The sequence below is a fragment of the Zonotrichia leucophrys genome, chromosome 15 (genome assembly GCF_028769735.1).
Source record: "Zonotrichia leucophrys gambelii isolate GWCS_2022_RI chromosome 15, RI_Zleu_2.0, whole genome shotgun sequence".
Lineage (NCBI taxonomy): Eukaryota > Metazoa > Chordata > Aves > Passeriformes > Passerellidae > Zonotrichia > Zonotrichia leucophrys.
In genome coordinates this window covers 1,607,629-1,634,546 of record NC_088185.1, presented here as the reverse complement: position 1 = coordinate 1,634,546, position 26,918 = coordinate 1,607,629, and the positions used below count along the sequence as shown (strand labels likewise).

General features: G+C 53.7%; 2 protein-coding genes across 3 annotated transcripts in view; both read right to left on the bottom strand.

Annotated features, from left to right (window-relative positions):
• Window positions 1–4,279, bottom strand: part of NCOR2 (nuclear receptor corepressor 2) — a 290,104-nt gene extending 285,825 nt beyond the window's left edge. Inside the window, exon 1 of the mRNA XM_064727114.1 lies at window positions 4,263–4,279. The gene's annotated coding sequence lies outside the window, so the exon portion shown is untranslated. The remainder of the gene's footprint in view (window positions 1–4,262) is intronic.
• A 2,797-nt stretch (window positions 4,280–7,076) lies between these two features.
• Window positions 7,077–26,762, bottom strand: SCARB1 (scavenger receptor class B member 1). 2 transcript variants are annotated; one of them, XM_064726575.1, is made up of 12 exons: window positions 26,519–26,760; window positions 22,997–23,154; window positions 20,430–20,571; window positions 19,790–19,993; window positions 19,545–19,640; window positions 18,913–19,025; window positions 16,721–16,887; window positions 16,014–16,132; window positions 14,909–14,982; window positions 14,031–14,082; window positions 13,463–13,609; window positions 7,077–7,948 (listed from the first exon to the last, which is right to left on the bottom strand). In XM_064726575.1, the coding sequence occupies exons 1-12, from the start codon at window positions 26,636–26,638 to the stop codon at window positions 7,835–7,837; spliced, it is 1,506 nt and encodes a 501-aa protein (XP_064582645.1). In that variant the 5' UTR covers window positions 26,639–26,760; the 3' UTR covers window positions 7,077–7,834. The 2 variants fall into 2 exon arrangements, with proteins under 2 accessions (XP_064582645.1, XP_064582646.1); XM_064726576.1 differs by lacking the exon at window positions 7,077–7,948 and adding an exon at window positions 7,978–11,076 and having other exon boundaries at window positions 26,519–26,762.
• Window positions 26,763–26,918: the final 156 nt, after the last annotated feature.

Below are 26,918 nucleotides of genomic sequence, written 5' to 3'. Positions count from 1 at the left end.
TGCTCCATTCCTCATCCTCCCCTGGAATGTGCCCTCAGCAGCTCAAAATCCATCCCAGGGCAGCCAGGGGGGCTCTGAGGCTTCAATTAGCAGGGGAAAGGACCTTGGAGCCTGGAGGTTGGATGAGTTTTTGGGTAAATGACAGCCAGAGGGCTGAATTTGGGAGCTGGCACAGGGATGAGCTGCTGCACACAAGGAACCAATGCTGGTGCTTCATCTTCCCCTTGGAACCTCTCCTGGAAAGCCAATTAACAGCACCCAGTGCCCTCCCAGCTGCTCTTAACTTGTAATTAAAGTCAGGCCACAGCTGAGCAATAGCAAGCTTTGAGGGGAGGTGATGGGAAAAGGGAATAATGTTTGATTTATTGCAAGGAGAGAGCCCAGCCTGGCTGCAGGAGGGACTGGTGGGATCACACAGGTAATCCCAGCAGGGCTGGGGAGAGGCAGAGCTCCTCCTGTGTCCCAGGAAATTCCAGGGGTGGAAAAGCAAACTGAGCAGGGCAGGAGGTGCCACAGGGCAGCCCCAGTTAATGAGGGAGGTTCTGGGGACACAAGGAGGGCTGGACTGGGAGCTCTCAGTCCAAGGCATGCACAGGCACCTGGAAAACACCAAACCCATCCCCAAACTGCACCAAATCATCGCTTTCATCATGGACCTATTCAGCACCATAGCTTCAGTGAAATTATTGCACACTGTTCTCTGGGACAAGGCACATGGACACGGGACACTCCAGGAGAAAACACAATGCCTCAGAGATCCACAAACTGTTCTCACAAGCTCTGCTTCCCTCCTCTTGCAAGATTAGAATTTTACCATCCACATGGTTTTTCACGGCTGTAGAATCACTGCTCAAGTTTTGCAGTTGTGTCTGTAGCTGCCCCCCCAGTCTTTCCTCCAAAGAAATTGAGACTTTTCCATTAATAAAATCCCTCTTCCCCTCCTGACCCTGCAGCTCCTGCATGAGAGGTGGCAGCAGTAAAGACTCAGATTTTTTAAAGGCTTGAGGAGAGCATCCAGCCCCACATGAACACACCCATGGGGCCAGCACACTCCCACCCCAAGCTGCAGCTCTGATTTAACCAGGATGGATTTTTGGGAGCAGAGGGAGGTTTTGGATGACAGGGAGGGGTGGGACATGCTCTGACCTCACTCATTTACAGCCTGTGACAAGCCCCAGTGATTTACAGGCACCAAGAGGGCCTGCAGCCCACTGGGCTCTCAAGGATTGCTTCACACAGGATGAAGGAGATCAAATGCAAATGGGTGCATGGAATGTGAACCTCTCCAGCCAGCCAGGCCTGCTAAACCCTCTGCTTTCTTTCACAGGGCTTTGAAATGGGGAAATGTAGCTTCAGATAATTTATTTGCTAGGGGCACTGAGGAGGGCAGGGCAGTATTTATGAGCTGAAGAAAATCCACAAGGTTTGTCTGCAGGAGTGCTGCTCAGGTGGGGAGGGGGAATGTGATCCCTGCCCTCAGCCCCTGCCCAGGGACAGGGGTCACTCCTGCAGAGCCCCCAGAGCATTCCCTGTTCCCATCAGGGCATGGGAATTAACCCTGTGAGCATGGGAATTAACCTTGTGAGCACAGCATCACCAGAGAGGGGGGAAGCACCACCAGGCAGCTCTCTGCAGGCAGGGACTGGCCCTGGTCTCTGTTTGGTCACCCACACGTGTCTCAGGACTTCCATCTCCAAGAGAAAACACAATTCCTCAGAGATCCACAAACTGTTCTCACAAGCTCTGCTTCCCTCCTCTTGCAAGATTAGAATTTTACCATCCACACAGCTTTTCATGGCTGTAGAATCACTGCTCGAGTTTTGCAGTTGTGTTTACAGCTCTCCCTCCCAGTCTTTCCTCCAAAGTTGTTGAGACTTTTCCATTAATAAGAATCCCTCTTCCCCTCTGTTTGGTCACCCTCAGGGGATCCCCCTGCATCTCTGCAGCACATCAGGACCTGGAGCAGCCCTGCCATCAGGGGGGACTGAGTTACCAACACCAGCATTTGCTGTTTGCCAAAGCAGAGCTCAAAAACCCTGATCATTACTTATTTTAGTCATCATTGAAGGTTTTCTGCTCTCGTGGCATCCAGAGCTCTGGAAGCACAGCACTCTCAAGGGAGACAGCTGAGAGAGAGAGGGGCTCAGTGCTGGAGCTGGGGACATGAGTGCAGATAAGAGCCACGGGCTGGGAACCTGGGAAACACCAAATTCCAGCCCCGGATGTTCCCAGGGCTCTGCCCTGCTCGGGTTACTGCAGCCCTGGCCCCCTGCCAGAGAATTACTTGGAAAAGCAGAGGAAGTCTGCAGTGAGGGGAGAGGGTAATTCCTTGAAATGCTGTCTTTGGGGAGGGATCTGCAGTTGCTGGAAGTTCCTGCCCTGGAAGCTCAGCTCAGCTCTCTCCCACTGATGGCCCCGGGCTGGCAGTGGTGGCACTTTGTGACACACCATGCCCAGCTCCTGGGCACCAGGGGAACCCTCTGTGAGTGGCACTGCTTGCTCAGGAGGGAATTTCCTGCAGGAACTACTCTGGGAGCCAGAGCAGATGGAGGAGACAGAGAGCAGCTGGGTCACCTCGGGAGATGGGGATTTTACAGTGCTGCAAACAGGGTCAGGGAGGCCAGAAATGCAGCTGGACACCCCCAGGAGCATCCGGGGGGGTGGGAGGGATCCCCAGGCTGGGAACCAGGCAGGCAGCCCTTGGGGGGTGCCTGATGAAGATGGTGTCCTCCTGAGGAGGACTCTGTGGGGCAAAGCCTCATGTCTGGTATTAGCTGCTGGGGATGCTCCCTGGCCCTGCAGAACCCAAAAAGCAGCTGGGGAAGGGCTGGGAATAGCTCTCAGACCTGGGCACAGCTCTCCAGACACCACATATACCCTCAGCACCAAACCTGAACCCAGTTTATAACTGGGAAAATCAGGAACTTACAAAAGGAGGGAAATAATAAGCTTTATAAAAGGAAATGCCTCTAAAATAGCATTGTGTGCCTCTGTCCCAGCCCCCAGGAACTGCAGGCTGAGGGATCAAACCTTGCTCCCCAAGGGACTGAGAGCACCATTTGGTATCCATTTTCCATCTGGCTGCTCCTTTTTAGGAATGGTCTGTGGTGCTCCCAAGCACAGGGAGCAGGGATCTGAGCACAGCCTGAAACCCAGGGCCTGGGGTCAGTGGGACCCCCCTGCTGCAATGGGGCCAATTCCCCCCTGAGTGGGGAAGGGAAACAGGGGCTCCACATGGGGCTGCACTCTGGTTTGCCCCAACAGAACCAGGATTTGGGACACAAACATTCATGGTGAGGTGGCACTGGGGTGGCTTGGGAAGCTCTGTGCCCAGAGCAGCAAGGAAGGGGCACCCAAAGGGATGGGCTGAGCCCCCAGCTCTCACTGCCAGGGCACCTCAGTAAAAACAACAGCACAAAGCAACAAGTGCAGGGGGTTTTGTTTCCCTTTTTGAAGGGCAGGAGAGTTTCTGGCAGCCCTGGGTGGAGGAATTTGCGCGCAGCCAGGCTGATTCCCAGAAATGGCCCAGCCCTGACTTCGGTGACTGGCAAGGCAATAAAATGAAGCTCCTGCATCCTCAAGAGCAGGAGGAGGAAGGACATTGGGTCACACTCCTTCAATGAGGCATTAAGCACCGTGAAGTTTAACACCCAGCACAGCCCTAAGAGCCTCTATTTGCTCTCTGCCACAAAAACACACCAGGACTCAACACATGGGGGGATGCCCAGGGAAGGGCTCACGCTAGGGGCGATGCTGGATCCTGCACCACAGAGCCTGGGAGCAGGGCCCAGGCTGCCACACAGAGCAGGGGATGGGTTTGGGATGGATCCTGCACCACAGAGCCCTGGCCAAGGGTTAAACCCACCCAGCACAGGAGCACAAACCCTGCAGTGCCCAGGCACAGCCCAGGCTCTGCTCCAAAGTCACACGAGCTACTTGTCCTCCCTCCAGCAATTCTCTCCCAGACAGGTTCATCGTGGCCAAACACAAGAGAAACCAGGTGCCACAAGTCACTGAAACTCCTCCAGGCATCTCCTGCCTGGATTTTGGGTCCCACACTGCAGCAATATAAAACTGGATACTGTACAGCATCCAAGAAGGAAAACACTTCCCATCAAACACCACCATAGCACCCCTATAACTGCAACAGCCCCACATTGCTGTTTGGTTGTTTGTTGGGGTTTTTTTAAACAAGAAGAGCCCAAACCCTGCCCCAAGAGACCCATCTGCCCACAATCCCCCCCAGCACCAGCCCCACTCACCATTCTGCAGCTCTGGAGGACTCGGTCACTGCTGGAGGAGCCTGTGCAGGAGAGCAGGAACAGCCCTGGCTGCCATGGGGAGCAGCAGAGCAAACACACACCAGAGCAGGGACTCACACAGCCCAAAACTGAGCCCTGGCTGCCCAGCAGGCTTTAACCCAGCCCAGGTAACAAGGAACACCTGGCAGTGATGGTTTAGCCCAGCCCAGGTAACAAGGAACACCTGGCAGTGATGGTTTAACCCACAACAGGTAACAAGGAACACCTGGCAGTGATGGTTTAACCCTAAACAGGTAACAAGGAACACCTGGCAGTGATGGGCACAGGTGAAGGGGATAACACAGATTATTTCTGGTGTAGATGGGGCACAGGTGAAGGGGATAACACACAGATTACTGAAGCTCTGTCCTGTCCCCTCATCCCTGCAGCCCCCCCCCAGCCTGGCCCTCCTCTGGGGCTGCAGGAAAGTGAGATAGAGATGGATGCAGGGAATGGGAAATCCTCTGGGCTGCATTTGTAAAAGCACCCCAGCCCCAGTGTGGATGGAGGGGGTTGTGTTATCTCTTTTCTCCCTTGCAGAGGGGACAGTGGAGCCTCTGTCACACGGTGGGGGAAGTGACACCAAGCCCTGACAGCTCCCCATGGGTGATGAACTGCCTGGAGGATGAAGATGACTCGCTCATTTCCCATGGCTGTGCCAGGCCGGGTGAAAGGCGGCTCCCACAGTAAATCGAGATTGTTGTGATGATAACTGAGCCTGTGGGGGCCAATTAACATCCTCGGAAGAGGGTGAATGACTCCAGCCTGGCCTGGCACAGGGAGGGAGCTGCACCAGGGGCAGCCCTGCACGCCCTGTACGGAGGGAATTGGCAAGGGACAGTGACTCAGGGCCAGGGACGGACTCAGCGTGTGAGAAGCATTTTAAAACGAGCTGGAAAATTCACAACCAGCCAACAAGGTGACTGAAGTACAGAGGGAAAACAACCTGAGTGCTGTGTGCTCATGGACAGACACACGGCGGGGTTTGGGACAGGGGATCAGTGCTGAGGATCCCTGACGTGCCCAGGGCCCTCTGTCCCCCAGGATCAGAACCCCTGTCTCCCAGGATGAGACCCCCTGTTCCACCCGTTACCGAGTCCCTCTGTCCCCCAGGATCAGTCCCTGTGTCCCCTCCTGTCCCCCAGGATCAGACCCTCTGCCCCCTCTGTCCCCTCCTGTCCCCCCATCCCCCGTTCCCCCTCTCCCCGCAGTGTCCGCAGCCCCACAGCGCCCTCCGGTGGCTCCCGGCGGGGCTGCAGCGCTCCCCGAGCCGCGGCCGCAGCGCGCTCAGAGCGAGGAGCTCCGGTACCGCTCCTGTCCCGCTCCTGTCCCGTTATCTTCTGTAAACCTCCCAAAAACACCGCCAGGGCTGCTGCTCAGAGCGCTGTTCCCATGCTTTATTCGTGCCCGGCTGCAGTTGGCACCGTAATGCCGTCACAGCCTCCCACAGGAGCCCACGCGTGGTTATTGCTGCTGCACCCTCTGATGTCCCCACTCCCGGCTCCTTTGCCCATGGATACATCCGGATTCAAGGCCAGAGCGAGCTCACAGCTGCAGTTTAAGGATCACTCTCAGTGGGGATTTCGGCCACGGAGATAACCCAGCAGCAGTGGCCACAAAAAGGGCTTGGTCAGTGCTGTCATACCTGCAAGGGACGCTTCAGGCATGGACAAAGTGCCACCTTTCCCTGCTGTGAGCTGGGCTCCATCACTCCATTTCCATGGGCGGGTAGCCCAGGCCCACTGCAGGGCTGGGACACGGCCAGCCAGGAATGCACTGGCCCAGAACTGGGTTTGTGTCCTGTGCTCTCCCTCCCCACTGAGAGGAAGGGAGGTCTAAGACAAAAGTATTGCTGACCCCACTAGAAAATCACAGGGACAAAGGTTTCCAGACCCCATGAGCACCCATGTCACACACAGAGCTACAAATCCTCTGCTCCAAGCCAGAGCAGAGATTCCCCACCTCTGTCTCATCCTTGCCAGATGCTCCAGCACTGCCCCCTTTGGTTTTCCCAAGCTCCTGGAAGTGGGCAAGGTAGGTGTCACAGACCACTACAGGCTAGGCATTTTCCAAAAATATTCCTGGGCTTTGGGGTTCCTTCCCACCAAAGTGTGGCCCAAGAGCACCCTCCCCCAGGTGAGATCCAGCCCCAGGTGACCCAAACACACCAGTTCAGAAATCTGCAACACTTTAATCAAACCCTACTTAAGGCCATTGTTACTTCCATGATTGCACATATTCCTGCTTCTCAAAAGCACAAATATCTTCATTAACACGCCAGGACAGGGCCAAGCCTCCCCCTCCCTGTGGCCAGCCAGGGTGACCAGTGCCTCCCAGTGCCTCCCAGCGCCCACGGCCAGAGGAGCTGATCCCAGATGGCTGAGCAGGCAGCAGGGACAGTGCCAGGAGCTGAGTGACAGCTCAGATGCACCCTGAGCTCCTGCCAAGGCTCATCTCACACAGGCACCAGAGCCAGGAGAGATGAAGCAGCAGGGCTGAGAGCTGGGATGGCTGTGGAGCACAAGGTCATGGCACAGAACTGGGGCTCCCAAAGGCACCACTGCTCCCCAACACAGGCAGAGGCTGCAGCAACCCCAGGCAGGCTCCAGGTACTGTGGGAAGAGACATCACTGCAGTGACAGCCCCCAGAAATGATTTGCAGCACAGCCCAGAGACATCAAGTGGCAATAAAACTGTGAGTGGCTCCAGGACAGCGTGCCCCATTTGGGGAGATGAACAGTGGCTTTTAAAAAGATCACTAAATCCCATCAGTGCTACCTATACAAACCTCATTTATTTTAAAGGCTGCCATTAAAGTGCCTGTTATCCCTAGCAGTAGGCAGTTTTAAATTGCAAATAACTTCTCAGATCAGTCAGCAACAATCTTCATTCCTTCATTCCACCGGAGAGAAGGGCAGTGGCTCAGGCTGGCCCTTGGGGACAAAAAGGGTTCTTGAACACTGTGTTGAGGTTTCTGGATGAGCAGGAATGCTGAGCAGCAGGACCATCCCACGACTGTGCTGTGCTGTGCTGTGCAGGATCTCTGCCAAGCTGTCCAGGACTTCACCTTCCAGAGGGCTCTGGGGATCTGAAGCAGTGTCACCTGCAGTGTGGTCATGTCCCAGTGGAGAGCTGTCCCACCAGGAGCTGTGTCAGTGGGAAGGTGTCCCAGTGGGAGCTGTCCCAGTGGGATCAGTGTCCCAGTGGGATCAGTGTCCCAGTGGGAAGGGTGTCCCAGTGGGAAGTGTGTCCCAGTGGGTGGGTGTTCCACCAGGAGCTGTCCCAGTGGGATCCAGGCCCACTGGGGAGCTGTCCTTCCAGGAGCTGTCGCAGGGGTGGCTCATGCCTCAGCTCCATGCTCTGAAGCTGTCGCTGTCCCAGCAGGAAGGTGTCCCAGTGGGATCCATGTCCCAGGCTGGCTCATGCCTGGGCTCCGTGCTGCCCGGGGCTGTTGCTGTCCTGCAGGAGCTGTCCCAGCAGCAGGAAGGTGTCCCAGGCTGGTTCAGCTCCATGCTGCCCGGGGCTGTCCTGGCTCATGCCTGGGCTCCGTGCTGCCCGGGGCTGTCGCTGTCCTGCAGCAGCGGGGTGGTCTCAGAGGAGGGGGTGGCTCTGGCGGGGGCTCGGGGGCTCTTCTGGGCAGCTCCTCTCTGCAGGGGAGGGACAGAGGTCACAGCCTGGCCACACACAGCGGTGCCACACGTCCCCACCCAGGCCATGCACACCCCAAGCCTCCTGCAGTGGCCAAGGACCCATTTCTTCAATGGAACATTTTTGTACCTCCTTTCTGTACCTCTCACCTTACCCAAACCAGATTATTTCCATTCCTGCCCACCTGCAACACCACCCAAGCACCCAGCCTGAAGAGCTGTGTGGAGGAGCTGTGGGACAGTCATCCAGATGGGAGGGACAGGGACACTCTGCTGAGGGACACAAGAGCCTGGAGAGCCCAGGCAGGAGCTGCAGCACACACAGGCAGCCTCCTCCCCAGGATAATGCAGGTGCAGCCTCTGGGGAAGGGGGAAGGTGGTGCCTTCTGGCACCAGGATGGCTCCTCCTCACCCAAACACAGCTACAGAACAGGTTCACCACCCTCAGGGCTGAGCAGGAGCCAGATACACCCTCCAACAGACCACGTGGGCCCTGACCCTAATTAATGCAAGAACCTCAGGAGGAAGCAGCAGGTGACAGGACTGGGTCACTTCCTGCTGCTGGGGACAGGGACACCAACCTGGCCCTCACCCAGAGCCTTCTGCTGGCTGGGGACATGGATTGGGGTTTTGTGGAGGGACTGTGAGGCTCCTCTAACCCTCTGACCATTGCTGCTTCACCAGTGATTCCACCAGCAACACCTGGAGACTCTTTGGGCTGAAGCTTGGATTTGAGGATCTTGGAGGAATTTTTAACCTTATTGAGTCTAAAAGTGTCTACAGACCTCTGGTAAGGGAATGCAGTCAGGGCAAAAAGGATGGTTAATATTCAAGAGTCACCTCCTCCAAGTTGAAGAACACTCCACCCTAACAAGCATCCCGAGGCAGCAGGGCAACATGGATGAACCAGGAGCTCCAGACACAAATGCAGAAAGGAGGCACGTGGAAGGTGGGAGCAGGGACAGGTAACCTGACAGGAACACAGGGAAACTCTCCCAGCATGCAGGGATGAAGAGAGGAAAGCCAAAACCCAACTGGAACTGAATCCAGCCAAGGATGTCAGACAAGAAAGGCTTCTCTGAGTACCCAGGTGACCAAGGAAAGAGGAGGAACCACGAGGGCCTGAATGAGGCAGGGGACCCCAGAAACCAGGGGCAAGTCCAGAGCAAGGAATTTGCACCCTTGGTGGAAGAGGATGAGGTCAGAGAACATGAAGGAACCAAGACATGCACAAATCCACAGACCAAGATGGGATGAGTGGGCTCATGTCACAGCAAGGCCATTCCCTGCTGTCTTTGACCAGTCCTGGCTCAAAGACTGAATGAAAGCAGATCTTGAAAAGGATCAAGAAAGATCTCAGGAGCTACAGAGCAGCCAGCCTCCCTTCATCCTCCAGAAAGTGATGCAGCAGATAATTCCAGGAACCACTCCCAGCACATGAAGGACAATTAAACCATCAAGTGCAGGCCCTGGGCTTCACCAAGGGGCAGCTGTGCTTGATCACCTGTGATGGAATGAGTGGCTTGGCAGACCAGGGGAGAACAGGGGTGTTGTCTACCTGCACTCCAGGCTTTGGGCACCATCTGCCATCAAAACCTTCCAGGGAAGCTGATGAAGCTGGGATTGTTTGAGCAGGCAGTGAGGGGGACTGAGAACTGGCCAAACATCCAGGCCCAGAGCTGAGTTGGAGGCCAGCAACCATCAGTGTACACCAGGGGTCAATCTGGGTCCAGGCCTGTTGAACATCTTTATTAATGATCTGCAAAAGCTGGGGGAGTGGCTGGTACACCAGAGGGCCCTCAGCAGGCTGAGAAAGGGCCTGGAAGGAGCCTCATCAAGTCCAACAAGAGGATGTACAAGAATTTCACTTGGGATGAACAGCCCCACACCCTAAAGGTCACCAGCTCTGCAGCAGCCTGGCAGAAAAGGACCTGAGGGCCTTGGGGACAGCGAGCTGAGGGTGAGCTGGGTGGCAAAGGCAGCCAGCTGAGTCCTGGGCTGCTCTGGGAGTGTTGCCAGCAGCTCCTGGAGTGGTCCTTGCCCTCTGCTCATCACTGGAGGGGCCACACATGGAGCACTGTGTGCAGCTCTGGGCTTCCCAGCACAAGAGAGAGATGGAGCTGCTGGGAAGAGCCCAGCAAAGGAGCACTGGAGTGATTTTGGGACTGGAGACTCTGATGTGAGCAGAGGCTGAGAGAACTGGGCCTGTCCAGCCTCCAGAAGAGAAGGCTCAGGGGGATCTCAGCACTGGAAACAAGGTTCTGAAGGGAGGGTGTGAGTACAGAGCCAGGCTCTTCTTGGTGGTGTCCAGGACAAGAGCAAAGGGACACCTAAAGGGGATTCCATCTGCACATTAAGAAATACTTTTTTTTTCTTTTTGTTTTTCCTGTGAAAAGTGTAAAAACGGGAACAGCTGCCCTGGGGAATCTCCACTCCTGAAGACCTTAAGAGACATCTGGAGATGGTGCTGAGCTAGGTGACTCTGCCTGAGCACAGGGATTGGGGATGACCTCCAGAGGCCCCTTCAACCTCAACGACTCAGTGACTTTGTGTTCCTGTAATACAAACCCAGATATTTTATACATCAGAAATTCCCTCCTCTGGTCAGGGGAGGGGTGACACCACCAGTGGACTGATCTCTGTTACCCCATTCAAATAAACTTACCTCTGGAGCTCAAACACTCAGAGATGGGGGAAAACAGGCAGGAAAAGTATTTCCTCACACCAATCCTACCGTTCCCCTGATCCCTGCTGACATTTTAGGGCTGCAGATCAGGTACACCAGGAGAAACAATAAGAGCATGTGCTTGCAACCTGGTTAAACACCAGTATTAAGACATCTAAATTGCCCCAAATAAGGCTATGAGACAGCATTGCTCCATCAAAGCTCGCCAGGAGGGCATGGCTGGGAGCTGTGGACAGCAAAAGGTTTCATTTGATTGGTTTGAAGTTTAATCAAATCAGGAGGAGGGAAAAGCATGTTACCTTGACTGGGTACCCACCTACAGTCTGGCTTCCTGCAACACCGTCCCCTTAACTGGAGGCAGCTTTGTGGCAGAGGTGGCCTGGTTTGCCTTATTACTGTCTGAGCTCTTTTTATTGCTACTCCAAAATAAAGAGCAATTTTCCTAGAAGACAATCAGTCTCGTTTATGGTGCACTCAGACATGGGTTTCATCAGGGTTCCAATTTTCGGAGCAGATTTGAGAAATCACTGTTCAACTAGAATCTAGTTATTAATGAAGATTTCGAAATTTAGATTAAGCTAAGTCCTATTTAGGATTTTGTTCAGTGTCAAGCCAGTTTTAAAATGGTTCTGTTTGCCTTTTGAAAGTGTCAGCACACATTATGCCACAATGGCAGGGAGCTACAACAGCTGGGGGGCATTTTACACCCAGATTATGCATTTTTAGAGCTGTGAGTCCAACAGATGCATTTCAAACTGGCTCCACCATAAACTACACTAAGATTTGAGTGTTTCACAGCACCTCATCTGCACTGGCCTCAGAAGCCAGAGGGAGACAGGACAGCCAGGCAGGAGCTGGGTCAGGGAGCCCTTCACGCTGGCAGACACGTGAAGATGGGGACAATGTCCCTGCTCAGTGTCCCCTCTGACATGCCTGTGGCTCCGGGAGGCAGAACTGTGCACGATTAGGCAATCAGAGCTAGATCAGCAACACTTCAATCAAATGAGGAACACACCTTGGCTGCAAATCGCTGGCTTCCAGTTTACAACCCCTTATCTGCTCATTAGGTGGAGACATTCATGTGTTGTTGTGCAGCTTTCTTAGAGATTTGGGAAGTCATTGAGGCTTTTTTAGTCACTTTCCAGGTAGCCAGGCACTTCCTGCTGTGGATTTTTAGTTCTAACACTTCATGACTCTTTTGGCTGAGCACAGAAATACAGCTGGCTTATGCCTGGGCTTGGGATGTTTCACAAGCAGATATTCAGTTGGCTTCAACGAGTACAAATCCAGCTTTTCTCCCTGACCCTTTCTAGCGTGGCTAAACCTCTTTGATAGCAGGAATTAAGATTTGCACAAAGCAGGGTGAAGAAATGCCAGCTCAGGGCTGCACAAGGTGTTAGAAAGAGCTGCCCAGCCCTTTTTCAGAGCCCCTGGGCTCACCAGCAGAGTGCAGGCTGTGTGCCAGCCAACAACCACTGACATGTGCTGAAGGGGAGCAGTTCACCCCAGAACCATCCTGGCAGCACAGTGAGGGCTTGGTGCTGAGCTCTGGGCCCTAGCATCACTCCCACCTGCAGGGAAGTGTGAGGAGGAACAAGGGGATTTGGGATCATGTGTTTAAGTCACTTAAGTAATTGTAGACTTGATTAAAATCCAATTAGGTGGAACTCCGAGAACCTGGCACTGTGTGAGGTGGGTTTGCATGGGTGTGCCAGGGAGGGCAGGAAGCAGCTGAGCAGAGGCAGCCCCTCACACAGGCTGCCCTCATCCTCTCACACAGGCCGCCCCTCATCCTGCTCTCATCCCCTCACACAGGCCGCCCCTCATCCCGCTCTCATCCCCTCACACAGGCTGCCCTCATCCCCTCACACAGGCTGCCCTCATCCTGCCCTCATCCCCTCACACAGGCCACCCCTCATCCTGCTCTCATCCCCTCACACAGGCTGCCCTCATCCTGCTCTCATCCCCTCACACAGGCCGCCCCTCATCCCGCTCTCATCCCCTCACACAGGCCGTCCCTCATCCTGCTCTCATCCCCTCACACAGGCCGCCCCTCATCCCGCCCTCATCCCCTCACACAGGCCGCCCCTCATCCCGCTCTCATCCCCTCACACAGGCCGTCCCTCATCCTGCTCTCATCCCCTCACACAGGCTCCCCTCATCCTGCTCTCATCCCAGAGTTGCCTTTTATCCCCACAACAGCCTCTTCACCTCTGCAGCTTTAGAGCCAGTCTAAGCCACCTTCCCTCATCCTCCGACCCCTGTGAACACGGTCACAGACTCTTTGGAGCAGTTTGCACAGCAAGGGAGTTCCAAAGAAACACAGAATCTGTGCTGGGCTGAGGAGCAGCCACAGTGGCTCTGTCCCCTCTGCAAGAACACAGCAACTGCATTTCATTAGCAGGCTGCGTTCAGACAGCTCCATCCTCTGGAGAAGGCTCTGTTCTGACTGGAAAAACGCTGGGAGCCTGTAGAGATGCAACAGCACAGACCTGCTGCTGCCTTCTAGGGAGACTGGCTTGATAAACCAGGATTGTTCTTCCATTAGCTGGGTGAGCTGAGAAATAGCTGCTCCTCCAGGCAGCCACGTCCAGCACTGCTGTGCACCAAAAACACCAGGAATGCTTCATGTTACCTATCTGCAGCCCAGTTTCTAGAAGGCTCAAGAAGCCCTGTTGCTGTCTGCTGCCACCTGGCACCAGCAGGAGATGGTTGGTGGGATCAGCCAGTGTTTCCTCACACAGGTTAGATTGGCAGCCCAAACTGCATCCTCTGATTGAGTGTGATTTGACTGACAGCACTTCCCACAGGCACCTGCAGGGCCTTACCTTCCTCCTTGCCATGAGGAGAGCTGCTGAGACAAGGAGAGGGACACTGAGGCCAAGGAGGATGTACTGCAGGTACTCCAGCACCGAGGGCAGCAGCACCAGGTTGGTGTAAAACTGCTTCAGCACTGAGCCTTCAATGGATCCACTCTGCCCAAAAAAGCAACCTGTCAGTGGCATCTCCCTCCATCCAGACTGAGACCAGCTGAATGATTCCCTTCCCACCACCTCCCAGCATAAATTAGGGAATTTATGCAAGATTCAGCCAGGCTAAAAGCTTTTACTGAATAGCAGGAGTCAGCTGGAGGCTGCACTCCCAGGCCCACAGGAGGACAGGGATGCTGGCAGCTCTGTCCAGGGCCCCACTTAACCCCACATCTAGGGCAGAGCCAGAGATTTACCAAGTATAGAGCAGGGTTTGTTCAGCTCAGAGGGATTAATGGCATAGCCAAGTATTGAAAAGCCTTCTGTTGGTGCTTAATTAGTCTGGCTGGCTTAAAGCTTTATGCAAAGTGGAGTTTCCCCAGCACTGGGTGATGGGGAGAGAACCAGGCTGAGGAAGGCAGCTCACCTCTGCAAACCACAGCAGCGGCAGGACCACTGGCTTAATCTGCCCTGTTTGACTGAGAGGGAAGAAAATAAAAAAAAAAAAGAAACACAAGCTTAGGTTTATGATTGATCAGGTCACAATGAGCAGCACAATTCTTCCTGAGGGGACACGTCTGACACACTGACAGTGGCCAGGGAACCATGAGGGGGTGGCAATCCCAAGGTGAGCTGTTCCCCCCTTGGGGACCAGGTGCTTTCCATGCAGGAGCAGAGCTTGTGCTTCCATGGGGGTTTAACCGACTGAGGACAGCAGGAAGTGCCATCCCAATGCTGGGAGATGAAACTGAGTACAGCAGAATGCCAAAGTTTCTGTCTCAGTCACCTGGGGGGCACCATGGGGCTGTCTGGGGGTTTGCCCCTCAGCCCAAGCAGCAAGAGCACACTCCCACCCTTGCTGGCATTTAACATCTGGCACCATAGTTTGGTTACAGAGACTTCTTGTTTGCTTTCTCAGAGCTGGAAGTGCCTTGTGGACATAGGTTTCACTCTCTACCCCACAGGCAAAGTGGGTTTTGCCTCTCCTGAGAGGCAGCACAGTGGAGGTGTGAACAAGGTGAACCTCCTGTCCCACCACGAGGAACAGTCCCTCCCTCAGCTGTCTGTGAGGAACAGGGACACTGCCCCAGCTGAGCAAACAGGCAGCCACTCTCGGCACTGCTAAGGGATGTACTTGTGGCCACTGCAATGGCTGCTGTTTCAACAGGAGCCAGCTGGCTCCAGCAATGGGACAACTGCCCATGGTAAAGCTTTGCAGAGAGTAAACTCTGCAGCAAGCTCAGCACCAGCAGAGCTCCCTGCTCAGGGAGGGCAGATGGACATTTCTGGGAGGTGAGCACTTACATGATACCAGACACGTGTTTTATGTACAGGTTCAGCTGCAGCTTGATGGAGCAGTTCATGGGGATGCCTGTCATCTGCAGGGGAAGAGAACAACCAGTTCATCAGTGACTTCCTGGGACCAACAGACCCTGTCCAACATTCCAAGCCCATGAAAAACATCACACTTCAAAGCTGGTCATGTTGACACCCATTAAGACATTGGTTTCTCATGACTCTGCAGTTTTGCAACACATTTTTACAAGCAGAGAATTTTTGTTGGACTGTCCCTGTTTGTAGTCAGCAGCCTACAGCTAGATAAAAATGCAGTTAACTGTACTGTTATCAGGAGATGTTTGATACTGTAATAAACTTAATTAGATTTTCATAACTACGATAAGAGCAGCAGTCAGAACCCAATGTCGAGATAACACACACAGTTTACCTCACCTCAAGAGGGAAACAGGTTTTTTTTTGCTTGAGCAAATATCACAGAACATTTAGAAAAACTGACCTCACACAACACAGGCTGTGGGTGGAAAATCTCAAAGTCCCTTTGCCATCAGCAGCTGGGACAGGGATACCTCAGGACAGCCCAAATCTCCCCTCTGGAGTGGTGACTTCACCCTCACACTGGGGGTACAGGAGGGGTGTAACACAGCAGCCCAGTGCAAGAGCAGTTCCAGATGGGCAGGCTGAGAGAAGGGAAGAAGCCAGCCCAGAAATGGAGGTGCCAGCCCAAAAATGGAGGTGCCAGCTTGAGGCACAGCGTGCTCCTCAGGCTCTGCCAGCCAGCTCTCATGGCAATGTGCACTGGCAGAGCTGGGCTGCTGCCAGATACACCTCCTGGTGTTATAGGCCTGAGTCAGTGGAAAGAGTTTCACTGTGCTTATCAAAACAATTATGTTTATAATTAGTTCTGCAATTCTCCAGAAGCCAGGCTAATTATTCAATTAGTTTATGGCTTTGACATTTTTATCTGCACATGCCCTCGCCAGTCTTTGCACTCTGGAACCTGCTGGGATCAGCGCCACGAGAGCAGAGCGGTGCCAGCACTCGGCTGATGGCAGGGTCCCCCCGGGCTGGGCTGGTCCCTGGGCTCAGGGGGGACCCTGGGGGGCTCACTCACAGGGTGCACATCCAGGAAAAGCCCGTGCTGCTCCTTGCTGGGGTGCAGGCCTTCCACTGCATCCACCAGGGACGGGTCGGCGTTGTAGAAGTGAGGGTGGGAAATGAACATCGGCGCATCTGGGGGAGATTAAAGGCATCTTCAGCTGCTCCACACCCAACTAAAAGCTTTATTTGAGGTCTTTACAGCCCTGCAGTACTTGTTCTGAACAGGCTTTTATAATTTCTCCTCCCAGCCAGTAATCTCCTCCCCCTCCTTCCCTGCAGGTTGTTCCACTGATCTGGAAGGGTTCAGGACCACCCACTCTGTCCCACCACCATGCCATGGTAACCCCTGTGCCCAGACACGAGTTTGTGACAGGTCAGTGTGTCCCTCACACACTCAGTGTCCAAAGCTGACATTTAATTTGGGATCTGTGTGGGCTGCCTCCTCCTTGCTCCCCCCAGCAGCCCAGGGGATGCAATGCTCCCACTGTACCCCGGGCATTTCCACAAATGCCAGGCTCTCACAGGGCTGGGCACTAAAGATCAGGCACAAAGGGTTTTCCCTCACTGCTGAGAGGCCTGTGGGAGTGCAGAGAGCCCACCAGTACTTCTCAGCACCCCAGCAGGCACTAGAGCTGTTTTTTTCAGACAATCAAGCTTCTGCTGCATCTCAAATTTAATATAGGTCCACTGAGGAGAGCCAGGGTGGGGGAAAGGACTCACTGAGCCTGCAGGTGCTGACGTTCTGGATGCCAGACTGCATGCAGGGGCAGAAGCCCTCGTTGGGTGGGTAGTCTGTGCCGTTGGCAAAGAGGGTTTTGGGTGCCACGAAGCGAAAGGTGGGCACACCCTGGAACTGCCCCGACTCCTCGTACACCAGCGTCATGGACCTGCAATGGTTCAGGGGAGAGGGATCAGCACTGGCCAACAGGCTCCCAGCACAGCACTGGCTGCTTATCTTGCCTGGATAAGATGCAGTTGCAATGTAACTTAGACTTTGAGATCAAGATAAACCCTCAGCAGTGCTTCGGGGAATGAGGATTGAAACCTTTTGCTTTCCATGTTTTAAGCACATCTAAAAGGGTTGGTCAGGACTAGTCAGGCAGAGAAACCACAGGCTTATAAGAAGTCTGTTTGCTCTATCCAGGTGAGATTTGTTTAAAGGCATGCAGTAATCCCCAGGGCTGCTCTCCAAGAGATAATACCCACTTTATGCAAGCCCTGGCTCTGAGGTGCTCCGTTACAGGGCAGGGACATGGAGAAATCTCTTTTGCAAGCCAACTCCAGCAGCAGACTTCCAGGGCAGCGGAAAATTTCCCTGCATGACACAGCAAGATTTTTTTTCTTCCTACTAGAAGCTGTTGATACTGTGCTGCAATATTGCTGGCCAGGTTTGGTGCAAATTTCCAGGACAAAAATTGGCTCCCTTCACACTTGAGTGAGGCTTGCAGGGATCAGAGAATCACAGAATGGGTCACAGTGGGCTGCCAGAACAGCCTGGGCAGGCCAAGGGGATGCTCATCCTACAGAGGGATGGTCCCTCCTGATGTGGGAGCAAGGATGGGGGTTCAGGGCATGTTCAGCAGTTACACGTGGGCCTCTTGGCTCTGCTCACCTCCCAGAGAGGAGGCAGAGCTCGCTGCAGCCCAGCAGCAGGACAAAACCCTGGTGGCTGCCTCAGCATCAGCTGCACAGAGAGGCAGCAATGCTCTGAGCCCAGCTGATGTGTGTGACTGTCCACAGAGGCTGAGGCAGAGGCCTGGGGAGGAGACACAGCTCTGTCTGAGAGGCTGAGCCACTTCCCCACAGCTCTGTGTGACAGGAAACTCCTGTGCCAGCAAGAAACCAAGCTGGGTTTCCTCCCCTTCACTGGGAGCATGCCCTGTTCCAGAGGTCCCTGGAGTCTGACACGAACAGGAATGTGTTTAAACTTCAGCTACAGGTAAACTTCCCTGTAAATTCCTGCCTCCAGGTCACTCTGGTGTTTGCTGATGTCCCTTGTGCAGAGGAATCCCTGTGCTGTTCCCAGCTCAGCTGTTTGTTCACTGCTCATTGTTCTCTGTTCACCATGAGCACTTGCTTGTTTTGCAGCTCTATCTACAAAGCTGGAATTATATTACCTTCCCCAAGCAAAACAGGGGGTTTGTGCCTGCTTGCCCTCCTTCCTTCCAGCCTCAGGCACAGGCACACAGGCTGGCTCTGAGGGGTACTTTAACCCCTGGTGATCAGCTAAGGTCAGGGTGTCTTACACAAGCAAAAGGAAAAAAAAAGAAAAAAATAAAAAGAAAAAGAAGGAAAAAAAAAGAACTAAAAAAAAAGAAGAAAAAAATAAAGAAAAAGAAAAAAAAAGAAGAAAAAAATAAAGAAAAAGAAAAAAAAAGAAGAAAAAAAAAAAGAAGAAAAAAAAAAGAAGAAAAAAAAAAAAAGAAGAAAAAAAAAAAGAAGAAAAAAAAGAAGAAGAAAAAAAAGAAGAAGAAAAAAAAAAGAAGAAAAAAGAAGAAGAAGAAAAAAAAGAAGACAGGGCCTGGAAATGGCGGCACGAATTTCCTCCCAGACATAATTTCTCCAAGGGTTTAGTCAGCTGAAAGAGTTCTGCAGTTCCAGTTGCATTTCCCTCTGACAACCCTTACTTCTCCTTCTAACTGCCCACATCTTATCTAGATCAGATAACCACATCTGGTCCTTTTGTGCTGATTAAAGTGGGCAAGCTGGACATCTCCAGTGATCTGGAAGGTATTTATGGACACCACAAGATGCTGACAATGAGACAACTACCCTGTTTGCAAAGCTCAGAGATAATGCAGACCCAAACTGAACTTTAGCTACCAAAAACAATTCCTGAGGCCTCTGTGTGTGCAGGATGGGAGCAGCTGTCCTGCCACCTGCACAGGGACAGGCTGGCAGTGTGGCCTCACCTGCAGGCATCAGGGCTGTAGAACTGCAGGGAGGTTGGGGACATGAAGGGTGGCCACATCTCCCCTGCTGTCCCGTTGATCATGTTGCACTGGCTGCTCCTCCAGTAATCCACCTGTGGGACAGGGGGAGAGAGAAGAACTCAGAAGGATTCCCTGCATGCAATGTCCACCACCCCACACTGCTTCCACAGCAGCACCAAAGTTCTTTCCCATCTTAGGCATATTTTCCACCCTCCATGATTCTGTGAGCCAAACAATTAATGGACAAGATCCTCCTGCCCCCAGAGGCTGAGCTCTACAGCTGATTTTAGTTAGGAGCAGAGTTCCACAAGGGAAGAGTAAAGCATCCTTTAACACCTTCAACACAGCCCACAGGAGCCTGAGACTTCAACCATTAGAGGCAACCAGCCCCAACAGCACTGCAAGGGAGTGCAAGTGAAAAACCCATGAGGAGATTAATTTACTGCTTCCTGAATAGCCCCTTGCCACAAGGCTGCCTCCTGGCAACTTGCTGAAACGGAAATTGCAGCACTTGAAGTCCTGTAGAAACTTTTCTTCACCCCAGAGCTTTCAGGTGACCCTGCTTTAATCAGGCACTGCCCATAATTCAAGGTTGGCTGCCAGACTCTCACCTTCTTGAGCCCATTCCATGAATCCACCATGTGAACCTGGCTGATGTTGTTCATGCCTGTGTTGACTGTGAACAGCCCCGAGTTGGAGTTGTTGAACTGCAGAGAGAAGGAAGGAATGATTGTTTAATCTCCTGCACACAACACGTGCCTGACTCTGGGTGCCCCATCAGCTTCTGCTCAGCTCAGTGTCTGAGCTACCCCAAGATCAAAATTGCGGGATTTTCGCATTCCCAACCAACACTTACATCCATGAATAATCCAAACTTCCCCTTGAAAGGGAGCAGGCCAGGAACAATTGCATTTATTGCATCTATCAGGGGGTCTTCGTAGCCCCACATGATCTCGCCCACGGTGCGGTTCATGAACGCCTCCTGCTTCAGGCCAGCCAGGGCTCCACTCAGCAAAAGCTTCCACAGGTCTGGCAGTTTTTCCACCATCACAGCTGCTCCCTGAGAAGGGAAACAAATGTCTGCGATGAGAGGCCCATCTTTAGCAAAGATGAAGCACTTTTGGTGTTAACCCAAATCGTTCTGCTGCTCCCATCCATAGCCCCAGAGGAATACTCTGGACAGACTGAGGTTCTTCATTTATTCCCAGTTGGGGAAGAAAGCAGTTGAGGGCTCACAAGCTTGATTTCCCCACAGGATGCTCAGATGAGGCTGCAGACTCCAGACCAGCTGCTCTGCACTCTGGTTTTGGAACAGAGCAGCCTAACAGAACAATTAACACCCACAAAGCAGAAAACTGCATTATATAAGCTTAACCACCTCATTGCTTGATCAGCCCCAAGCCCTACAAGAAAGTGATTCAGTAATTCAACGCTGGCTATCACCACCCTCCCTGCAAGCTCAGAAGGTGGAACCCACCCAGGCAAGAAGCACTTACCATCAGCATGATGTTTGGCACCACAATGTACTCGTCCTCCGTGCCATTGGACAGGTGTGGCTGGAAGAAAAGCTGTCGGTACTCCAGGTAGGAAACAGTGTCGTTGTCGTGGAATGTGATATTTGTTTTAACCCTGTACTCCCTGCAAAGAGATGGCAGATCATGGCAACCACCCCCAGGCAGAGCCCCTCGAACAGAATGGGCTGCACAGGCCTGGGCTGGTGCTGGGGGAGACCAAAGCCCAGTGAGGAGCCATGGGGCAGCTGGGGAGGCAGTGAGGGACAGATATAAACCAGATATAAACCTTCCCACCCCAGCCAGGGTTAGGGTCTGCAGTGTGGGAACAGATATAAACCAGATAGAACCCCCCACCCCAGCCAGGGTTAGGGTCTGCAGTATGGGAACAGATATAAACCAGATATAAACACCCCACCTCAAGCACGGTTAGGGTCTGTCAGGAGAGAGCAGCCCAAGAGCCATGCATCCCCGACAGGCTGGATTCTTGCAGGCACAAAGTGTTCTTTCCCAACTCATTACCCAAGAAATTGAAGGCAAAACAGCAAATCCCCTCTGTTGCTTCACCCACAGTCCCTGTGAAGCCCAGGCACAGCAGAGAGGTGCCCAGGCACGCAGAGCCACAGCACCCACACACCAAACAAGCTGCACGCAGGAGAGGAGCAGCCAAGATGCCCCATGTGCCACCAGGGGTTTGCTCCCAAGCAGATGGGATGGCTCCTGGGCTCAGGGCAGCCCCCACACAGCATCACAGCCCTGCTGCTCCTCAGGGCTTCAGGCCATCCATGTCCTGCACACCGCCTGATGCCTTTCAGCTTTCATCTTTTCCACATTCTGTACTGTGTTAGTGTGTATTTCTGAACTCCATATGAAGTGTCAGCAGCTCTCCTGACAGCTCAGTCCCACAGAACAATCCTTTTCCTCTCCTCAGTCCCACAGAACAATCCTTTTCCTCCCCTCAGTCCCACACTCTCAATCCTTTTCCAGCCCCAGAACCAAGGACAGCTGCAGCTCCAGCCCCAACAAGTGCAATCAACAGGGAATGGAGAGGAGCAACCTGGGAGGGTGGGACTGCACAACCTGGAGCTGGGATTGGACACTGAACCTCAATATGGAAATGGACCAAAACTTATAAAAGTGTGAAAACTCATTACATGCCATCCAGCTTGGGTGTAGCCCTGGCTGGGCTCTTGCACTGCCCAAGGTGCATCCTTTGAAGGCCTTTTAATAAATCTCTACTTTATTAATTTAACTCTGTCCAGCCTCTGTTCCAGGGAGCCTCTCAAGGCACCAGCCCAGTGCTCTGGACCTCAGAGCTCACACCACAGGGGCAGCCCCAGCCTCATGGGGGCTGCAGGGCTCTGTCCCCAGCATCACAACCCTGTCACTGCTCCTGGAGGAGCTGAAGCTCAGCTCACCAGCAAAAACAAAGTCCTCCACTGTGGAGCCTCTGTTTTACAGCCCACATTAGGGAAGGGCACTAATCTTGCTCAGCAGGAACACAAGGACACTAATAAGCTTTGGCCCTTTGTTTATTCTTATTTACAGCAAGTGAAGCTTTTCCCCAAGCCAACAAAGAGATGCAATGGAAACATACAGAACCCACAGCGGGGGACCTGGCAAGGCCAGGGCAAACAAGGGCACATACATACTGCAGGTGTCCCCTCACACTGCTCAAACAGCTTTGGATTAACCAGTAAGCTTCCCACATAAGCTTGCTTAGGCTGCTGTTCAACCTCACCCCACTACTGCAGGTACTAATATACTGGAAATCACTGCTCATGGCAAAGTTCACATTCAACTCAACATCAATCACTTTGAGGTGCTGAGAAACACCTGGGGCTTCAGGCAGCATCCTCAAGCAGGCCCAGCCCTGCTGTGTGTGGGCCTGACCCAGTGCTGGTGCTCCATGCTAGCTCCCATGAGCAGAACACTCATTTTGGGCATGTTCAGGTATCATGTTAGATAAGGACTTGGGCTGGCCCATAAATTTGATATTGAGGTGACTCCAGCTCAAGAGCTGGGCTCTTCAATGCACAGTGAAGATAAAAGAAGAGCACTCTGAAGACAGGGTCACCCAGCACCACACCAACACCCCTCATACCCACGTTTTGGCCATATCAGCCCAGGTCTGCCTGCCCAACAGGCCCCAGAAAAAGGCTGAGCTCCACAACTCAGTGGAGCACCCACCAACCTCCCTGTCTCAGTGGCCAGAGCTCCTGCCTGTGTCTGCAGCAAGATCAGAGCACATCTGGGTCTCTTTAAAATCCGGAGCACATCTGGGTCCCTCCAAAATCCATTGCCCCTGGGCTCTCAGTGAGGCTGCTGGTGCCATGTCCTTCTGCCAGAGGAGCCAGGCAGCAGCCTGGCAGGCAGCACAGGTCAGGCTTGTGCCAGGCTGGGGCACAGGGGCACCTGACCTGTACACATAGGTTAGACAGACAGAGGTCAGGCCCATGCCAGGCTGGGGCACAGGGGCACCTGACCTGTACACATAGGTCAGACAGACAGAGGTCAGGCTTGTGCCAGGCTGGGGCACAGGGGCACCTGACCTGTACACGTAGGGCCCACGCTGGCTCAGCACTGGCTTCTCTCCCCGCAGGACCTGCTTGGGGTTCAGCACCTCGAAGAAATGCACTGACAAGTAGAAAGGGACAGGGATGTCTTTCCACATCTGGAAGGAGATGCTGCTGGGGTCGATCCTGACGTTCTGTAAGGCAGAAGAAATAAAGGGACACAACACTTGGGCTCTGTGGCTGCAGGTGAACACATCCACCCTCAGCTCAGTGTGAGGCACAGCTGAAGGTGGCAGGCACGGATGCTCTCCAGAGGATCCAGGTGTTTTTGGCAGACAAACCCAGCTAGATATACAGTGAGAAATCCTGTGGGTGCAGAAGCATCAGGTTTATCCTTAGAAGCCAGGATGTCTGCTGGCTTATTTATTCAGGCTTAACTTTCCTAATCCTGCCCACAGGGCTTCCGAGTGTTTGATGTGCTGCAGACCGGGCTCTGAATTATTCACTACTCTCTGCACGTTTTACTTGCCTGTCCCAAAGGCCTTTGCTCGTGGCTTTGGCAGCCCCACACAGCTAAGAGCAAGAGAAGTGGCACAGCTATCCTCACAGCTGCCTGGGTACCAGCAGGGAGAGCCCACCAGATTCCCAAAGAGAAGATGGAGAACTGGGATGACAAAGCAGCACAGCCCAGGACACCCGTGGCTGCTCTCAGCTGCCAGCCTGCATTGACTCACAGCTGATGATGAGGCAGGTCAAAGGCAAGGCACAGTCCTGTTCCCATATCACTGTCCTGAGTGCTGGGAAATGCCTGCAGGAGCTCAGAGACACCCTAAGCCCTCCCCAGCCCAGAGCTGTACAAGGGCACATCCCCTACACTCCCTCCCTGCCTCCAGGGTGCTGCAGGAGGGCAGGAGCCTGTTCCTTCTTGAACACCCACTTTGGATGGGTTCCACCCTAATCTTTTCTCCTGGGAGCAGAGATCCATGTCCCTGCTTAGGTAACCCAGGCAGATTATGGAAGTGGGGCTGATCCATGAGCAGGAGGAGGGATGTGGGCTTTGTGCTGGTGCAGCTCAGCAGCTCCTGCTGTGGAGCAGCTCCATCTCACTGGGCACAAATTTGCTGACACAGGGGGTTGAGGTGCCAGAGGTTTCCCCACACCACCTCTTCCCTCCTGAGGAATTTTATGGGAAAGCTGAGCTACCTGTGAGCAGCAGGCCCCTGCAAGCCCCTCATCCACCCAATCCCTGGGAACACACCTCCACAATGCTGTGGGACCCATCTAACCTGGCAAACCCTCCCCACCACCACATGCTGCTCTCATTTTGCCAGCCTCAAGGATTTCAAGGTAGAAAGGAGCAGTAACAGATTTTTATTTAGTCTGCTTTAGGGCCCTGATTCACAAGCATAAAATGGATTTATGACCAAGAACACCGCGTTCCTTTAGTCGCTTGTTCTGTCTCACACTCCCTTGACCACTTGTTGCATATGTATTTACTTTTATAAGAAGCACCCAGTCAGATGGAGCTACATCCCAGCTCCCTGCTGCCTTTCCCAGCTCTCTCCCCACCTGGGCTCACCAGCTCAAGGTACTCTTGAGGTGCTCCTAAGATCCCCAAAACGGGGTAAAAGAGCTTAAAATTAAGCTATTTTTAGGTCAAAACAAACACGGTCATATGTCCGAGATAAAAACAGAGTATTTGTCAACCAGATGGCTTGCAAAGAGTCACTGAGTTGTTTGACCCCTCCTGACCAGGCTGATCTTTGTTCCTGAGGAACTGAAAGGAACTGGTTACTGCCCATCAGCTCCAGCTGGGCCAGGACCATGCTGCTCCTGCTCCCAGGGCAGCATCTGAGCTCCCAAGGGGAGCAGAGCTGATGCAGCCTCACTCACTGTGTGCAGGTCTGTGCCATTCCAGATGCTCCCAGAAAAGCAAAATTCCCCAGGTTTTGCAGGGCCAGCCCCACAGGCAGCCCAGTGCAGATGGGGCAGGCTCCAAGCTCCCTGCTTTCCCTGCAGGCTTCACCCAAAGATATCCTGGTAACAACCACCTGTCCATAGGTAAGTGCTTTTCCATCAGGATTCACCATCCTGACAGAGCTCAGGAGGCCAGGATGGGCAAACCAGCCTTTACCTGCCCAGCCCCAGCCCTTCTAGCTCCTCTTACCCATACTGAAGACCAACCCAGGAGTTTCAGCAAGGACCTGAATGTTTCTCATCACCTGTCACCACTCAGTTATTAGGTTTGATGTGAAATGGAAAATAATGAGTGGAGGGTAATTTTGTGTCATGTTGACGATGGGGAGACCAAGGGCTTGAGGTGAAGGGAGGAGAAACAAGGGTTGATCTGTTCTTCATCTTCTGTTCTCATTGCAAATTATTAGAACTTAGCTAATTAGGTTGAAAAAATCAGGATTAGCTAAAAAGAGAGCAGAGAGGCTTTTGCACAAAAAGTGTCATTTCTGTCCTGCAGGGGCCATTCAGCCTTTTATTTGCAGGTACCAGTTCCTGACGTGCTGAAGCTGAACAAAGGCTTTGTGCTGTTTAATGCACAGGGCTGTGGGCTCTGCCCTTGCGAGGGGTGAGTTTAAGTAGGTCATTTTCGGCACAGCCTTTGCGCCACACGCGGCGCCAGCCATTGGCTACGAGCTGTTTGTTCACCTCTTTCATCAGAAGCAAATTTTCAGGGGCTGACCTGGGTAGGTGGAAGCTTGGAGAAAGGCCAAGGCACGGAGCACATCTGCCTTGGACAGGGAGAAAAAGGTTTGGCTAAATGTGGGGATGAGCTCTACATTACAGCGGGTGGGACAGGAGTGCTGCTTCATAAAACTGTGCAGAGTTACTGAGCAGAGCAACAACTCCATCCACAGCCCCACATTCTGGGGACAAACCCTCTTCAGCCTCAGGACCTCTCCTGTGGATAAAACAGGTCTTCAGAGAAGCAACTCTTCAGGATTTCAGTCTGAAGGACTTCTTTCTGAAGGAGAGAGGATAACTGGGAGCCTGCTCCATGCACAGGGATCCTCTGGAGAGCTCCTGTTTCCAGCCGGGAAAGCATCTCACGTGTAGCCCGGCAGTGTGCTCATCTACTTATGAAAGGAATGACTGGTGCTGCAGGTGGAGGCAGGAGGGAAGGGGAAGTGTCAGCGCTCAGGGTGATGCTCTGCCAAGCATCCCCAGCTAATCCCAGCCCTCGTTAGTTACCCAGGGCTGCTTCACCTGCTCACCGCGGGCATATTTGCTGTCACCAAAGGTGGAACACCCCAAACCACATTTGCCCGGAGGAAGAGCCTGAGGCTGCTCGGAGCTGCAGCAGCGACGCTGCCTCTTCCAGCGCTCGGCTCCACGGAGCACACTGCACAAGGCAAAGGCTCAGCCGCCCCAGCCCGCGGCGCATCGGCCCCGGCCACCGACAGCACGCAGCGAGCCCGACACCGAGCCCCGCACCGCACCGAGCCGAGCCCCGCAGCGCACACGGCCTCCAGCGCACCCTCCAGCCCCACTTCCAGCGACCCCGCACCGAGCGGAGCCCCCGCCGCGCCCCCGCGCCCCGCTGACCTTGATGACCTGCTGCCGGACGATGAGCGGCCCCAGGAGCAGCAGGCAGCCCCCCAGGAGAGCGCAGGCCAGCCCGGCCAGCCCCAGCCCCACGGACAGCCTGCGGTGGGCCACGGCCATGGCGGGGCGGAGCCGGTACCGGGAGCGGAGCGGGGCCGGCAGTGGAGCGGGCCCCGCCGCTTTATGGATGGCCCCGCGGCCCGGCCCGGCCCGGCCCGGACGAGGGGGCGGGGCCGCGCCGGACGGGGCGGGGCTGGTGAGAAAAGCCACGCCCCCCGCGGGAGGCGCGACGGGAAAGGAAAAGCGAGCGTCAATGTAAACTCGTGTGTGCGCACGGGAAAAAGGGCACAACGGTAAAATACTGAGACGAAATGTATAAATAAATATATAGACAGATAAA